We start from the raw sequence: 14,141 nt of genomic DNA, 5'->3' as shown, positions 1-14,141 counted from the left end.
TTTTTGGAGTGAGTGTGTGTTCCTGCGTACATGTGGAGGAGGGTCCAACGTTTGTCACTCTGGTGCTTACATGATACCAGAAGGTTTCATGGAAATGACTGCGACTGCTGAACTTTTCCCACATAGTTACTGGCTCCCAGTGAGGCTTTTAGATGATCGGAAATAGGTGAAATCATGGGAAGCATGAATTCCCACAAGCATATAAAAGAGCTGACTGTTTTCTTCACAGCCACATTCCTTGGCATTTTTCCCTGCTCTGCTCACCCAAGGGACTAATGGATGGAGAGCAAAGGGAAGGTAGAGTCTGTAAAAGTTCTCATAAATGTCTTGTTTTTTGTTGCATTTGTACAACCGACATTAGAACAACAAAGTGATCTATTTTTAGTTTTTTAACTAACTAAAAGCCTCAGTTCTTCCTCACGGTTACTTCAATAGCTTAGTTTCTCCCAAGTTTCCGAAAATATTAAATAATTCATGTTTTTATAGATGAAATATCATCAAATGATAACCATGCATTTATATGCACTTAAATATGCTGACATTTTGTCAGACTTACAGCTGCCAGTCATATTCCAAGATGAAGCTTTGTTGGAATTATAATATACATTATTAACATTTCTACCAAATGAACAATCTACATTTCATGTTTCTTGGCAGGATCTCCTTCATCCTGCCAAGAAACCTTCTGTCTTGATGAATCAAGAGCTTTTTGAATGCCCAACACATAAATCTCACTGCAGTGGACTGAATCATGTGTACTTGCTGGTTCTTCACCTGTTCCATAGTGAGGAGAAGTATTTGCTGCAATAACATCCAGTCATCCCTAACAGGTTTTTTCAAGCTCAAGTATACTGTAGCAAATGTTTTGGACCTGACTGTGAAATTGGAAGATGAGAAATTATTCTTACAACATTTCTAAACCTTTAATTTTGTTGGCAGTGACCTTTTCACTGACACAAACATGTGACTTTAAAATATGAACTGAGGCTCTGGGTGAGCTGCAGTGTATTTCATACATGTTTATGGAAATATGTCTTCACTGCTGAGAACTTTAAAAGTGTTTTGGGAAATGTTTCAAAGTGACTGAGCAAAAATTGTAATAATGCATCCTATTTTGTACTGTGTGGTATTTGTATGCATTGCTGCTGAGTGAAACTAGAAAGAAACAAGTTTCCCGGCAACCTAGAAGTTAGTAAAACTGAACCACTCACACAAAGCCTATTAGTTGTCAAGGCAACAGGGCATCAAACTGCGTGCACTCACAAAAACACCATTGAACAGACAGACCGTGGGGTGCAGGCGAATTCCTTTCCACAAAGAAGAACTTCATGATAAGACAGGTTAAACGTAAATATAAGCATTCTTTTGCAAAAGTTTGCACACTGCACGATCGCAGTCCAATTCCTGTAAACGTCGTAAAGGGGATGAATAAGAAGGAAAACAGTTCGGATTGAGCAAATTGTTTCAGAACATCTCCTCCCCCATTCCCCAATGTTGAGGCAAACATGTGGGAAGGATCAGCATACCCCACCCCATTACCCTTGTGTGTGCAGCTGAACGGAAGCGGCACCAATCCTTTTCAGCTCCTTCTGCTCTCTTCAGCTAACAGATCAGGACAGATCAGGACAGAGAAAGGACACGCTGGTACTAACATGGCAACTGTAAAAACTCTGCTTTGGCTGGGACTCTCTCTGTCTGCCTTCGGCATAACCACTGCAGGTAAAACACACAGCACATGATCGGCAGACAGACAGACAGAGGCGACTGGTGTTAGACATTTTACCTAGACACCAGTGTCATGTCTCGTTTCAGTTTTAGCATATCACATATCAAAGTTTAGTCCTTACAACACAGCAGGCTCTACTTCATCTGATAGAGAACACAGACAGAAGAGTTAAGCATCTTACACAGGACTTAAAGTTTCATGCTTGGTATTATGATGCAGTAAAATGTCCAACAATTACAGATGTTCTGAAATATTGCAGAGAATCTGAAAGAAATTTAGAATATTTAGAAAATAGCAGTGGGATGGTCCCGTGGGTTTCTGGTCACATTTGAAAGAAAACTGCTTTTGCATTTTTATTCTTACTCTGATGGCATCTAGCTTTCCATCAAGTTTTGCTCTCACTGACTGCTTATGCAAAATTAAATATTGGTTGTTTGCTAATTTTCTTAAATTAAACAGTGACAAACTGAGCTTCGTCTGGTAGGAACACGTACCGTTGTGTAATAATGTGATATTCATCGCATCACCTCTCCTTCCTGTACTCTGAGATCCTCCTTCTCGCTTATTGTCATTATGCCATCTGCTCATCGGACCCCCTCTGGGCTTCAGAGCCTTGAACCGATTTGCCCCTCATCTTTAGCTCTCCCACCACCATGTTTGAAATATTGATTCGCTCTCAGTCTGAAAACTCTGTTGTACTGACTTTTAATTCTACGACATCTTCCAACTTTTATTTGATCCATACTGTGACTTGTAATTGAATTGCTTGTATTGTAAACTTGAGTGTTTTGAAAGGCGTCTGTGAATAAAACATATTAGTAATGGAGTACTCATTAACCATTCCATGACGGTGCACAGATGTGGGGATTTTCTAAATATGCTGAACTAAACAAAATCTTCCACTACAGTTTTTAACAGATGCATTCGCTTTATGATTTTATAAAATGTATAACTTTCTGTTATGTAAAACTCTCATTTTGGACCTGTGCCCACCTTTGCTGACTCGCAGACTTTAATTTGGTTCTGATTACGAGTATGAAGATGTTGAGGGAGTTGTCATCATTTTCTCCAGCTTAAATAAATGGTTCATTAAGATCCTTCATTCAATTCAGTTATTGTAAAATAAAAACAAACACAAAAACCCAACGAAAACAGGAAGCAGGAGTCATGGAAAACTGGAAAATACTGACGATGTTTTATTTTATTCACAGATGTGAACTCAGTCCCCAGAGCACAAGACGTCCACTGGGTGTCTCTGGACTTCACCACACATCTTCGCTGGAGTGTGACGTCCTCTGACTACACATACACTGTCAGGTTCTCACGGTGAGACACACACACACACACACACACACACACACACACACACACACACATTTTGAACCTCAAAGATGCCTTTAAACTTCGGGTATTTTGAGGCTCTTCCTCCTCAGTTTGTGGAGGAAGTAGAGTTGTTGTTGGGCTTAAACGACCAGTGAGGCTGTTTTCTTTGACCAAGAGAGACCTTCTGAGATGTGCACACCCAGGAACTTGGTGCTGCTTGCCCTCTCCACAGCAGCACCATTGATGGTTAGTGGAGCATACATGGTGTGAGCTCTCATGAAGTCTACGATGATCTCCTTAGTCTTCTCCACATTCAGGGAAACCACTATTAACTCTTTTAGTAACTTAACGCCGGTAGTAGGTCTCATCGTTGTCGCTGATGTGACCTACCACAGTTGTGTTGTCTGCAAATTAGATGAAGAGGCTGTGTGATGATGTGCAGTCGTGGGTCAGCAGAGTGAAGAGAAGTGGGCTCAACACATCCTTGGGGAGCAGTGTTGGGAAGGTTACTTTTAAAATTCCACTACAGATTACAGAGTACATTGACAGCAATGTATGCTGGAGGTGTTGCTGCTGACCCGTACTGCCTGCTGTCTTAATAATAATAATAATAATAATAATAATAATAATAATAATAATAGATTCCATTTATATAGCACTTTTGAGACCCTCGAAGCGCTTTACAATGCCACTATTCATTCACTCTCGCATTCATACACTGGTGGAGGCAGCTACAGTTGTAGCCACAGCTGCCCTGGGGCAGACTGACAGAAGCGAGGCTGCTATATTGCACCATCGGCCCCTCTGGCCAACACCAGTAGGCAAGTAGGGTAAAGTGTCTTGCCCAAGGACACAATGACCGAGACTGTCCGAGCTGGCGCAATCTTCCGATTACAAGATGAATACCCAACTCTTGAGCCACGATCGCCTCTTCCTGTCAGGAAATCCAGCAACTAGTTACAGAGCGAGGTGCTGATCCCCAGCTGATCCAGTTCACGTCTGAGCTCCTGTGGAATGATCCTGTTGAATGTTGAACTGAAGTCTATGAACAGCATTCTGATACATGAGTCTCTCGTGTCCAGGTGTGTGAGGGCTGAGTGAAGGGCAGTTGAAAATGCATTATCGGTCAAGCAGTTTGACGGGTATGCGAACTGAAATGGATCCAGATGTTTTTTGGTTTCCCACAGTGTGTAAATCACGGCAATCCTCCTGGCACAACAGTGTACACCACGGCTATAAAGTTAGTTGGACCAGATTTTAAAACCAAGGAATATATCTGGGCCAGATATTGTTTAGCAGCCAGTCAGCAGCAGATCACGATAAGTTTCAAACCAACACAAATGTATTGAAAAAAAGTTGTTTATTATTTTTTCCCTTTTAAATCTTGTGACATTTCACACATGCACATGAAAAAACATATAAATGAGCTATAGCTGAAGAGAGCCTGCGCTAGTAGCAACACTTTTTTTATTCACATTTGAAATAAAAAAAATAAAAAATATTTGGACAATTCCCTTTCAAAATAAAGTTCATACTTATGTGACCCGGACACATCTTAAAGTGCATTTAACAGAATTTAAAAAGAACAATCAATCCTATCAAAGCTATCAGTGCACAAACCCATAGCAGTAACACATATGAATACAACATTTACTGCTGCACACTGAGGGAATGCAGGTTTGTTTTAAATCAACAGTACACAAGTCTACAGTAACCTGACATTTGTTTTGTTTGGCCCTTCTGTTAAAACACTAAATGGGTCTCTGGCAAAACTCATCACCTTTGTGCGTAGAGCAAGTCCATCCAATCGACCAGAAAACTTCTCTTTCAACCTCGCAGTGAAATCAGTCATCACATCCATGACTTGTGCCGCAGATGAGATGCTTTTGCAGAGCCCTGGAAAATGCAGCAACCGGCCTGTGCTCAAGTCGGTGGTGAAAGGTTCGGCTTGGCTTGGAGTGCACGCATCTGTTCCACAAGCTCAGTGTCAGTTTTGCCTCTGCCTTGTAGTCCCACATTGAGGTCATTCATGTTTTGAATATGTCGCTCAGAAAGCAGACACTGGCCATGAAGCTGTTGTCCTCATGCAGTTCAAATGTGTTTCTGCTGTTTTTTTGCCTGCTGTTGCAGAGGAAAGTTGTGCTCTCCTCTTTGAGATCACAGAAATACTCCAGTGCACTGCCTTTGGACAGCCACCTGACATCATTGTGCAATAACAGGTCATGGTGCTCAGCAGACATTTCTGAGAGCAGCATGTGGAATAAGCAGTGCTGGAGGCTTTAATCAATTGTAGCCATCACACTGTCCATTGTTGTTTTGAGCTCTGTGCTTAGTTTTGCGCACAACACCATCTGCTGCACAATGCAATAAAGGTTTGAGGTGCAGCAGCCAAACCACTCACTTTTCCTGCCATGGATGAAGCCATGATGATCTACTCACCAGAAGGGTGGTGGTTCGATCCCAGGCTCCTCCAGTCTACATACCAAATATCCTGGGGCAAGATATTAACCCCATGTTGCCCTCCGATGCATCCATCGGAGTGATACAAGCACTAAAACCTTAGATAAAGTGCTTGTGTGACTGGGTGAATGCACAAGTTGTGTAAAGCGCTTTGAGTGCTCAGTGAGAGTGGAAAAGTGCTATATAAGAACCAGCCCATTTACAAGCATACAGACATGCTTCATTACCACTGTCCTCAAAAAAAGCTGAAATCTTCTCAAAGATTATCTCGCCAGCTGTGTGGTTTATTTGTTTTACTCTGCGTTTCTGCCGCAGGCAGGGCCCGTCGGAGGTTGCTTCTGGGCCTGTGGCCCTTTGAACAGGTTTGGTGAACACTAGATTACTCTGTTTGAGCTGTGGGACCAGATCGTTGGGGCGGACCAATTGTTGGCGCAGTATGTTTTGGGGTTTGAAAGCCATAGAGCCACTTGTGGCCCACGTCACCCCTACTTCTGGCCCATATATTGACATGAAGAAATATAACGCAAGAGAGAGAGAGTACCAGTGTGTCTATTTGGTAGTTCAATGAAAGGCTTCGGTTAGTTAAGAGTGAGGGGAAAACATTTGCAGTTTTACCTTGTTATACAATATTTGAAATTTTAAAAAAAATGGAAATGTTTGTGAGTGTTTTCTTGTTTGTTTGGGTTTTTTGTACTACTTGAACACTAAAGTGGCCCTCCAATGAGATGACAGTGCCCACAGTGGCCCACAGCACATTTAAGTTTGAGAGAAAATGCGTCTCAGCCGTTCCAATACTCCTGACACATGTGGGGCAGCTAACGGTTTCCGCTTAGGCAGCAGTTGTCCCGTGGATTACCTGGTCAATTCTTTACGAGCCTTCCCAGCTTTGGTCCTAAACTGACACAACACTATGTTAGTTTCTAATGAACATCTTTAACAAGATCATACAACTCATGGGGTTCAATGGGAAGTCAAGGTGGCGAGGGAGAGCCAGAGAGCCCCATGAGCTGGGAAGACTAAATATTTCAAGTGTCCTGCATCTGTCATCGAGGAAGAACACCTAGAACCTAAAGAAAGAGTTCACACCTACAGGCAGGCAGTCACAGTGATAGAGTGATTCAAATAAATAACTGAAAAAGTGAATTAACCTCGATGTATTGCTTGCATATATCATGACTATGTGTACAGGAGGAAATATTTGCTTGCCAAAAAACAACACAATCCAGACATGTCAAGCGGAACATTTCCATTGAGTTTTAAAAACTGTTTTCATAAGCGCATGTCAGTAACTGCCGTGTGACTTGCAGTGAAGATGCTGACTGGGAAGAAAGTCCTAATTGTATCCAAATATCAGCATCAGAATGTGACCTGACTCAGTCCCTCAAGGCCTCGGATAGGTAAGAACACTTCCATCACCCTTAAACACATCTGGTAGGTTTACATCGAGCTTACTTTATACTTTTACTTTTGATTTTTTTCTTATTGTCAGCAATATTTGTGCTCTGTGATTTTACTCAAGAAAAGTTATATGTACACTACCAGTCAAACGTTTGGACACACCTTCTCATTTAATTGTTTTTCTTTATCTTTACTTTACAAATTGAAGACATTAAATCATATGAAGCAACATATATGGAATTATGTAGCAAGAAAAAAAACATTGATAAATACCCTTTTGCTTTGTTGACAGAGCTGCAAACCCTCGGCCTTCTCTCGGTGAGCTTCATGATGTAGTCGCCTGAAATGGTTTCGCTTCACAGGTGTGACTTGTCAGGAGTAATTTGTGGAATTTCTTGCCGTTTTTATGGGATTGGGACCATCAGTTGTGTTGTGCAGAAATCAGGTTGGCAGAATGAGGTCAACAAGTTCTCATCATCTCCTCCTTCAAGCCTGTTGGAAAACCATTTCAGGTGACGACCTTACGAAGCTCATCGACAGAATGACAAGCGTGTGCGAAGCAGTAATCAAGGCAAAGGGCGGCTACTTTGAAGAATTTAAAATACATTTTTTGAGTTGTTTCACACTTTGTTGTTTACTACATAACTCTATATGTGTTCATTCATAGTTTTGATGCCTTCAGTGAGAATCTACAATGTAAATAGTCATGAAAATAAAGAAAAATGACTAAATGAGAAGGTGTGTCCAAACGTTTGACTCGTAATGTGTTATATAAGTGCAGATGAATGTGCCTCCAAAGCATATGTATTCTTTGTGTCCCTATTTCACAGGGCCTACTTTGCTGATGTTCAAACAGAAATCATGGACATGGACTATGAACTCCCTCACACTCAATCTTCCAGGTTCAATCCCTATAGAGAGAGTAGGTTATATATGACACACACACACACACACACACACACACACACACACACACACACACACACACACACACACACACACACACACACACACCCTTAGCCTTCACAGCTTAATGTCAATCAAAGCCTGGACCTGATCAGGTCATCCATGCATCCTGATCCCTGTTGTGGCTGAGCCCATAATGTCAAGGCTACCATACCTGCACCAATCAGGCATTCTGCATAATGTTTAGTAGAGCACCCATCCACTCAAAAACTCACTCGCTCTAGTAATGATGTTGTAAACTAACTGAACTGACTTTTAGCGCATGAATAAACCTTTGCAGGCAGTCTCAGCATAACTGTTGGTTGGTCCTGTCCCCAGGTAACATCAGTGCTGTGAGTTTCACTGTGGCGCCATTGGATGACAGAAGAGTAATAGTGAACATCACTGATCCTTTAACCTCCATTTATGATCGTGGGAAGCAGCTCAGCATCAGAGACATTTTCAAAAAAGATCTTAATTATAAGATCCGCTACTACAAGTCTGGAAGCACAGGAAAGGTAATCTGATGTTAACGCTAAAAGTGAAATGAGCTGCAAATTATGTTGTTAAACTGAAAAAATTACACCTTTTTCATGTAATTCTGTTAGTGCTCCACGTTAGGCTTGCTCACACGAAGAATATGGGCTAGCAATGGGCCTTACTATGGGTCCCTCTCTGCTTAGTGTGGTCAGCCCATTCTATAGGCACCCACACAGTGGGTGGGTTAGTTAGTTAGTTAGTTAGTTAGTAACAAGTTCATCTGGGCCTTTAGATTTAGGGCCTATGGCTAGTTTCATTCAACACTGGTCAGTATTACCAATGTAATTGGACATCTTCTAAAAATCCAGAACTGCAGCTCTAAGAATTTGAAATAAAGAACAACAATGTGGCATTTGTGTGTGTAGGCTAGCTGTTTTCTGCTGGGCCTGGTCTTACGATCAGTCAAATGAAGACTTGACCCAAACATCCAAATGTCTGCTTGGTTAGTTGGTTAAATGTTTACAGATGAATGACAGTAATCTGTCCTGCTGTTACCCCTTAGAGAGATGAGATATCAAACTCAAGTATGAAAGTGATACCGGGGCTGGATAAAGGAGAGAGTTACTGCTTCATGGTGGCAACGTTCATCAGATCCAGACCCAAAGCCACTCAGCAGGGATCCTGGAGCATGCAGCAGTGCACAGAAAGTTCCCAGGACAATCTGCAAGGTACACATATTCTACATGCAACTCTGTAAACTATTTCAGCTTTGGTGAATACATACTGAAATTTGTTATTAGTTGTTTCAATTGCAGCTTCTTCCTCTTTAAGTACTCAAGACCAGAGTAATAAACAACCAGTGTATATCAGCATTAGAGGGAGAGTGCTGCCCCCTGCTGGAAATTAAGACACCTTAATTTGGTATTTTGTCAGATTTGATTTGATTCCATTGGCTTCATAGTATCGTGGTTAACACTTGGAGCCTTATGTGAAAAATCAACAGCTCACGATTAGGAGGAGGCACACCCAGCCTCAGTGGGTCATAAGCTAGTGTACTCCGAGTGCTGTATAAATAGGAGGGCACTGAACATCTGTGCCAAATATGTGGAGTCATCCACTGTGACAACTTTCTCAGACATAAGGGACTGGCTGACAGGATGTGATTTACAGTTTTTTACAGACGCTAGGACACATTTCCCAATACTTAGGTCACGTTTGCAAAACTCCTCACACAGTGAGCACAACAGAAGTCTATGTGGGCTAAACTGAGGACCAGTTATCATTGTTTTGGCACAAAATGCATTCAATGACTACATCTCTCAAATTTCATGAATTATCTTCTCACTCAGACACAACAACTGCCAAAAATCTTTGTACGGACAGGACATTTTGCATGTGCTTACATACTGTTTTCAAAACTGTTAAACTTATGGCCAAAACAATAACACAATGCAAAACTTGAAAAGAGCAAAATGCAACAGCAATATTTTATTGAAACATATTTTAAATCTAAAAATGCAGTTTAACCAGCCACAGCTGATTCTCATTGTAGATGAACATCTACACAGGTGTTACTCCTTCAATCTTTCAACTCCTTCAATTCTGGCAGCCAGAAGATTCTTTCCTAGGTGTGTTGCCCTAGATGACATAAGATGTGATGTGGATGAGAACCTGTGGCCAAATGGAGGAGACCGAGTAGATTAGCATTACTATTGTATGTGTATCAGTGGATGGTGTGTATACAAATTCTTGTATTTTGGGATTACTTAGTGCAAAAAAATAAAAATACATAAACAAATATTACAGTTTTTTTACAGCCGCTAGGACACATTTCTCAATACTTAGGTCACTTTTGCAAAACTCTTCACACATTTCTCCTAACTGACCCTCAGCCTGGCAAAGCAGTTCATTTCACATTCAAAATGCACTACAACTACCAAAACACTTCATTCAGGTCTCAAATGAACACATTCTTCCAGAACACTAGCAAAGGTTGACAGCCGACAAACACACTTTGTCACCCACAAAACAATGACCTAAAAAACACTAACAACATGTAGCATTACACAGTGTTTCCTTGTGTAAAACAAGGACACATCTCTGTTTATAATTTCAATATATGTTACTGGAATGAATCAGACATCATGTATTTATATTTATGTATTTTTATTTTTTTGCACTAAGTAATCCCAAAATACAAGAATTTGTATACACACCATCCACTGATACACATACAATAGTAATGCTAATCTACTCGGTCTCCTCCATTTGGCCACATGTTCTCATCCACATCACATCTTATGTCATCTAGGGCAACACACCTAGGAAAGAATCTTCTGGCTGCCAGAATTGAAGGAGTTGAAAAATTGAAGGAGTAACACCTGTGTAGATGTTCATCTACAATGAGAATCAGCTGTGGCTGGTTAAACTGCATTTTTAGATTTAAAATATGTTTCACTAAAATATTGCCGTTGGATTTTGCTCTTTTCAAGTTTTGCATTGTGTTATTGTTTTGACCATGAGTTTACAGTTTTTTCTGATTGCTTAAGCACATTTTTTGTAACTATTGGCTAATTTTGCAAAACTCTTCACACAAATAAGAAAACCTGTCACCCAATAATCAAAACATTGTAGTTCTCTTGCAAAAGCAAACACAGCTAGATTAACTCCTCACACCTTCATAAAAATGGTGTTTCCGTATCAAACAGTACACACAAGCCATCATCTACTAAGCACACAATGCGCCAACTGCACACTGATGGTATGAATACAAAACACATCTGGCTTTTGCTTTCTCTGTGCACAAGGTAGGCTATGTCAGTGTGAGCTCATACTTCTGTCATAGATCCATAAGCATAGAGGGATCCAAACTTCAAGTACTGGTGTTTATTCACACACATCAAAACAAACACAAGTGTTTATTTCCAAGTATAGGATTATTTGCAATCGCCATAATGACTATATGGGTTACTTGGTCTGCAGTGAACATGCTGCCTCTGCCCCCAGCATCTGGTCATCTAGCAATTCTGTAAAGTAACAATTTCAGTAGTTTTACAGCAATGGTATTGGTGTGTTTCTCATTGGCATATGGCAGTGCTACAAATCTTTGTGCGAAGTGACTGTACTCACCGATTCTCATTTCAAGATGTCCTTATGATGCTTGCTACAGTGTAGCGGCTCGAGTTAGGCTGGACCCGTTGGCCAGCTTCCCTCAGGGTCATTCCACGGTTGATTACATGGTCCACTATTGTAGCTCTGATGTCATCAGCAATTCTATTTCTTACTCTTCTTACCCTTCCTCTCCCCCCTCCTCATCTGCCTCTCCCCCCTCCTCATCTTCCTATCCCCCCTCCTCGTCTTCCTCTTGCTCCTCCTTGTCGTCCTCTTCATCCTACTTCTTCACCTCCACGTCCTCTTCCTCGGCCTCCTCTACTTCTCACTCTTTCTGCTCCCTCCATTGTACTCCGCACACACAGCTTACCTGTATTATAGTGCTTAGGCTGATTGCAAAGTGAACTAATTATCTAAAAAAGTTTTCACATGTGAAAGTGTGCCAGACAGTTGGCAGATTAGTGTTAATGATAGCCATACATGTGTATACTTTTGCTAGGAGTGTGTTGGAAATTTGGTAATTGAGTGTTGTGCAGTGAATTGTGCCTACAGTTTTGCAAAGTGTGTGTTACAAAATTGCAAACTGAGTGCAAAGCAGTTTTTGTGCTTTTAGTTTTGCAAACTCAGTGAGTGGTTTTGCTATAAGTCTGAATAGTTTTAGAGATTGTGCTACAGGAATCACAGTTAGGGTTTAAGCATTCAGAAAAAACTGTAACAGTTTTGAAAACAGTATGTAAGCACATGCAAAATGTCCTGTCCGTACAAAGCTTTTTGGCAGTTGTTGTGTCTGAGTGAGAAGATGATTCATGAAATTTGAGAGATGTAGTCATTGAATGCATTTTGAGCCAAGACAATGATAACTGGTCCTCAGTTTAGCCCACATAGACTTCTGTTGTGCTCACTGTGTGAGGAGTTTTGCAAACGTGACCTAAGTATTGAGAAATGTGTCCTAGCGTCTGTAAAAAACTGTAACGAATTCTGCATGATGTCTGATTCATTCCAGTAACATATATTGAAATTATAAACAGAGATGTGTCCTTGTTTCACACAAGAAAACGCTGTGTAATGCTACATGTTGTTAGTGTTTTTCAGGTCATTGTTTTGTGGATGACAAAGTGTGTTTGTCGGCTGTCAACCTTTGCTAGTGAATGAAGTGTTTTGGTAGTTGTAGTGCATTTTGAATGTGAAATGAACTGCTTTGCCAGGCTGAGGGTCAGTTAGGAGGATTGTGTGAAGAGTTTTGCAAAAGTGACCTAAGTATTGGGAAATGTGTCCTAGCATCTGTAAAAAACTGTAATGATCTCCCCCCCCCCCCCCCTCTCTCTCTCTCTCTCTCTCTGTGTGTGTGTGTGTGTGTGTGTGTGTGTGTGTCTGTGTGTGAATGAGGCATGTTGTATAAAGCACTTTGAGTGCTCAGGTAGAACCAGTCTATTTAACAGTGACCCTCGTTCTTTCTGCAGATTTGAGTGTTGGAGCATGGGTTGGTGTAGGCTTCATCATGTTAACAGTCCTCATCGTCATCGTCACGGTGACCGTCCTCTGCTGTCGCCAGAGAAACAAAACTCTGCAAACGTCTCAGTCATCAGCACCAGTGTAAAGTGCTTGGGTTAAGTTTGCTCTCTGAAACCAAGTTTACACTGTATTATGGGTATTATTTCTGTATTTCATATTCAAGTTCTTTATTTAGTTGACACTGAAAGTGAAAGACTTCATCAAGAATTTGGTCTTTCACATTCACCAGTGTTTGTCCTTTCATTTGTGTGATCATCGGGTACATCAGGAAAACAGTAACCAAAACCAGTCTGCTACAGCAAAGTCGTGATTTGTGTCTAAATGACTGGATTATTAGAATGTTCATGCCTGAAGTACGGCATCATTTATTAGCTTGTCTTCTGGCGGAACCTGCGTCCAACCCATGCGTTTGCATGGAGCTCATTGGCTGTAGAGTAATTTTCATTAAACAACATTTCTTTTTCTAAAGTAACTGAAATATATCATTAAGTCACAATCACAGTTTATCTGTAATCTTCATTTGTAAAAAACGTTTAAATGGTTCAAGATTATAGAAAAAGCAAACAGTTTGACAAATATTTTGGTAAATGTGCAGCACAGTGGTTGGGTGGTTAGCACCTGGGTTTAAATCCAGCATCTGGCTGGAGCCTGTCCTTTCACGTCATGTCTGCGTGGGTTCTCTCTGGGTACTCTGGCTTCCTTCCACAGTTTAAAGACATGCAGTTATTGGGGTTAAGTTTGGTGAATCTAAATTGCCCATACGTGTGAATAGTTGTCTGTCTCTCATTTCTCCTTGCAAAACCTTACACCTTGGTTAGGCTCTTGCCCACTGTGACCCTGAAATGGTTAAGTAGAAGAAGATGGACGAACAGCTGGTAATTGAAGCTGTTTCAAGTTCGTTTTGATGTCATATCTGCATCAGCTTGATGTGCTGTTTTGTCAGGGGTTACTTAGGAAGACTTTCCAACATATTTGTGTGTCTGAGCCAAATCTTTTGCCTTTTTCTTCTTTTTGACCCATTATGTTTCAAATTTGAATGTCCAGGTCTTATAAATCACCACTGGTGGTTAGTGAACACAGTGGATTATTTAGCAGCTATTTTCTCACGAGTGGGGGGAGACAAAAGGTCCATGGATTATTCTATTTGTATATAAATAGTGTTAAATAAAAGCTGAAGATTACTTTA

General features: G+C 40.9%; 1 protein-coding gene across 1 annotated transcript; it reads left to right on the top strand.

Annotated features, from left to right (window-relative positions):
- The first annotated feature begins 1,531 nt into the window (after nucleotides 1–1,531).
- Nucleotides 1,532–14,141, top strand: LOC113011112 (tissue factor-like). Its single transcript, XM_026150495.2, has 7 exons — nucleotides 1,532–1,719; nucleotides 2,938–3,052; nucleotides 6,817–6,906; nucleotides 7,738–7,829; nucleotides 8,192–8,370; nucleotides 8,895–9,060; nucleotides 12,904–14,141. Exons 1-7 carry the CDS (start codon nucleotides 1,653–1,655, stop codon nucleotides 13,038–13,040), a joined length of 846 nt encoding a protein of 281 aa, XP_026006280.2. The 5' UTR covers nucleotides 1,532–1,652; the 3' UTR covers nucleotides 13,041–14,141.

The sequence above is a fragment of the Astatotilapia calliptera genome, chromosome 18 (assembly GCF_964374335.1).
Source record: "Astatotilapia calliptera chromosome 18, fAstCal68.1, whole genome shotgun sequence".
Lineage (NCBI taxonomy): Eukaryota > Metazoa > Chordata > Actinopteri > Cichliformes > Cichlidae > Astatotilapia > Astatotilapia calliptera.
Note: the sequence above shows the minus strand (reverse complement) of the source record. Positions and strands in the feature narration are given on the sequence as shown.

What these genes read in the sequence shown, in the direction of transcription:
- LOC113011112 (XM_026150495.2), top strand. Translation starts at nt 1,653, where the DNA reads ATGGCAACTGTAAAAACTCTGCTTTGGCTGGGACTCTCTCTGTCTGCC. An exon ending in CTTCGGCATAACCACTGCAG is followed by an intron (nt 1,720 to 2,937) that starts GTAAAACACACA and finishes TTTTATTCACAG; the next exon opens with ATGTGAACTCAGTCCCCAGA. An exon ending in GTTCAATCCCTATAGAGAGA is followed by an intron (nt 7,830 to 8,191) that starts GTAGGTTATATA and finishes TCCTGTCCCCAG; the next exon opens with GTAACATCAGTGCTGTGAGT.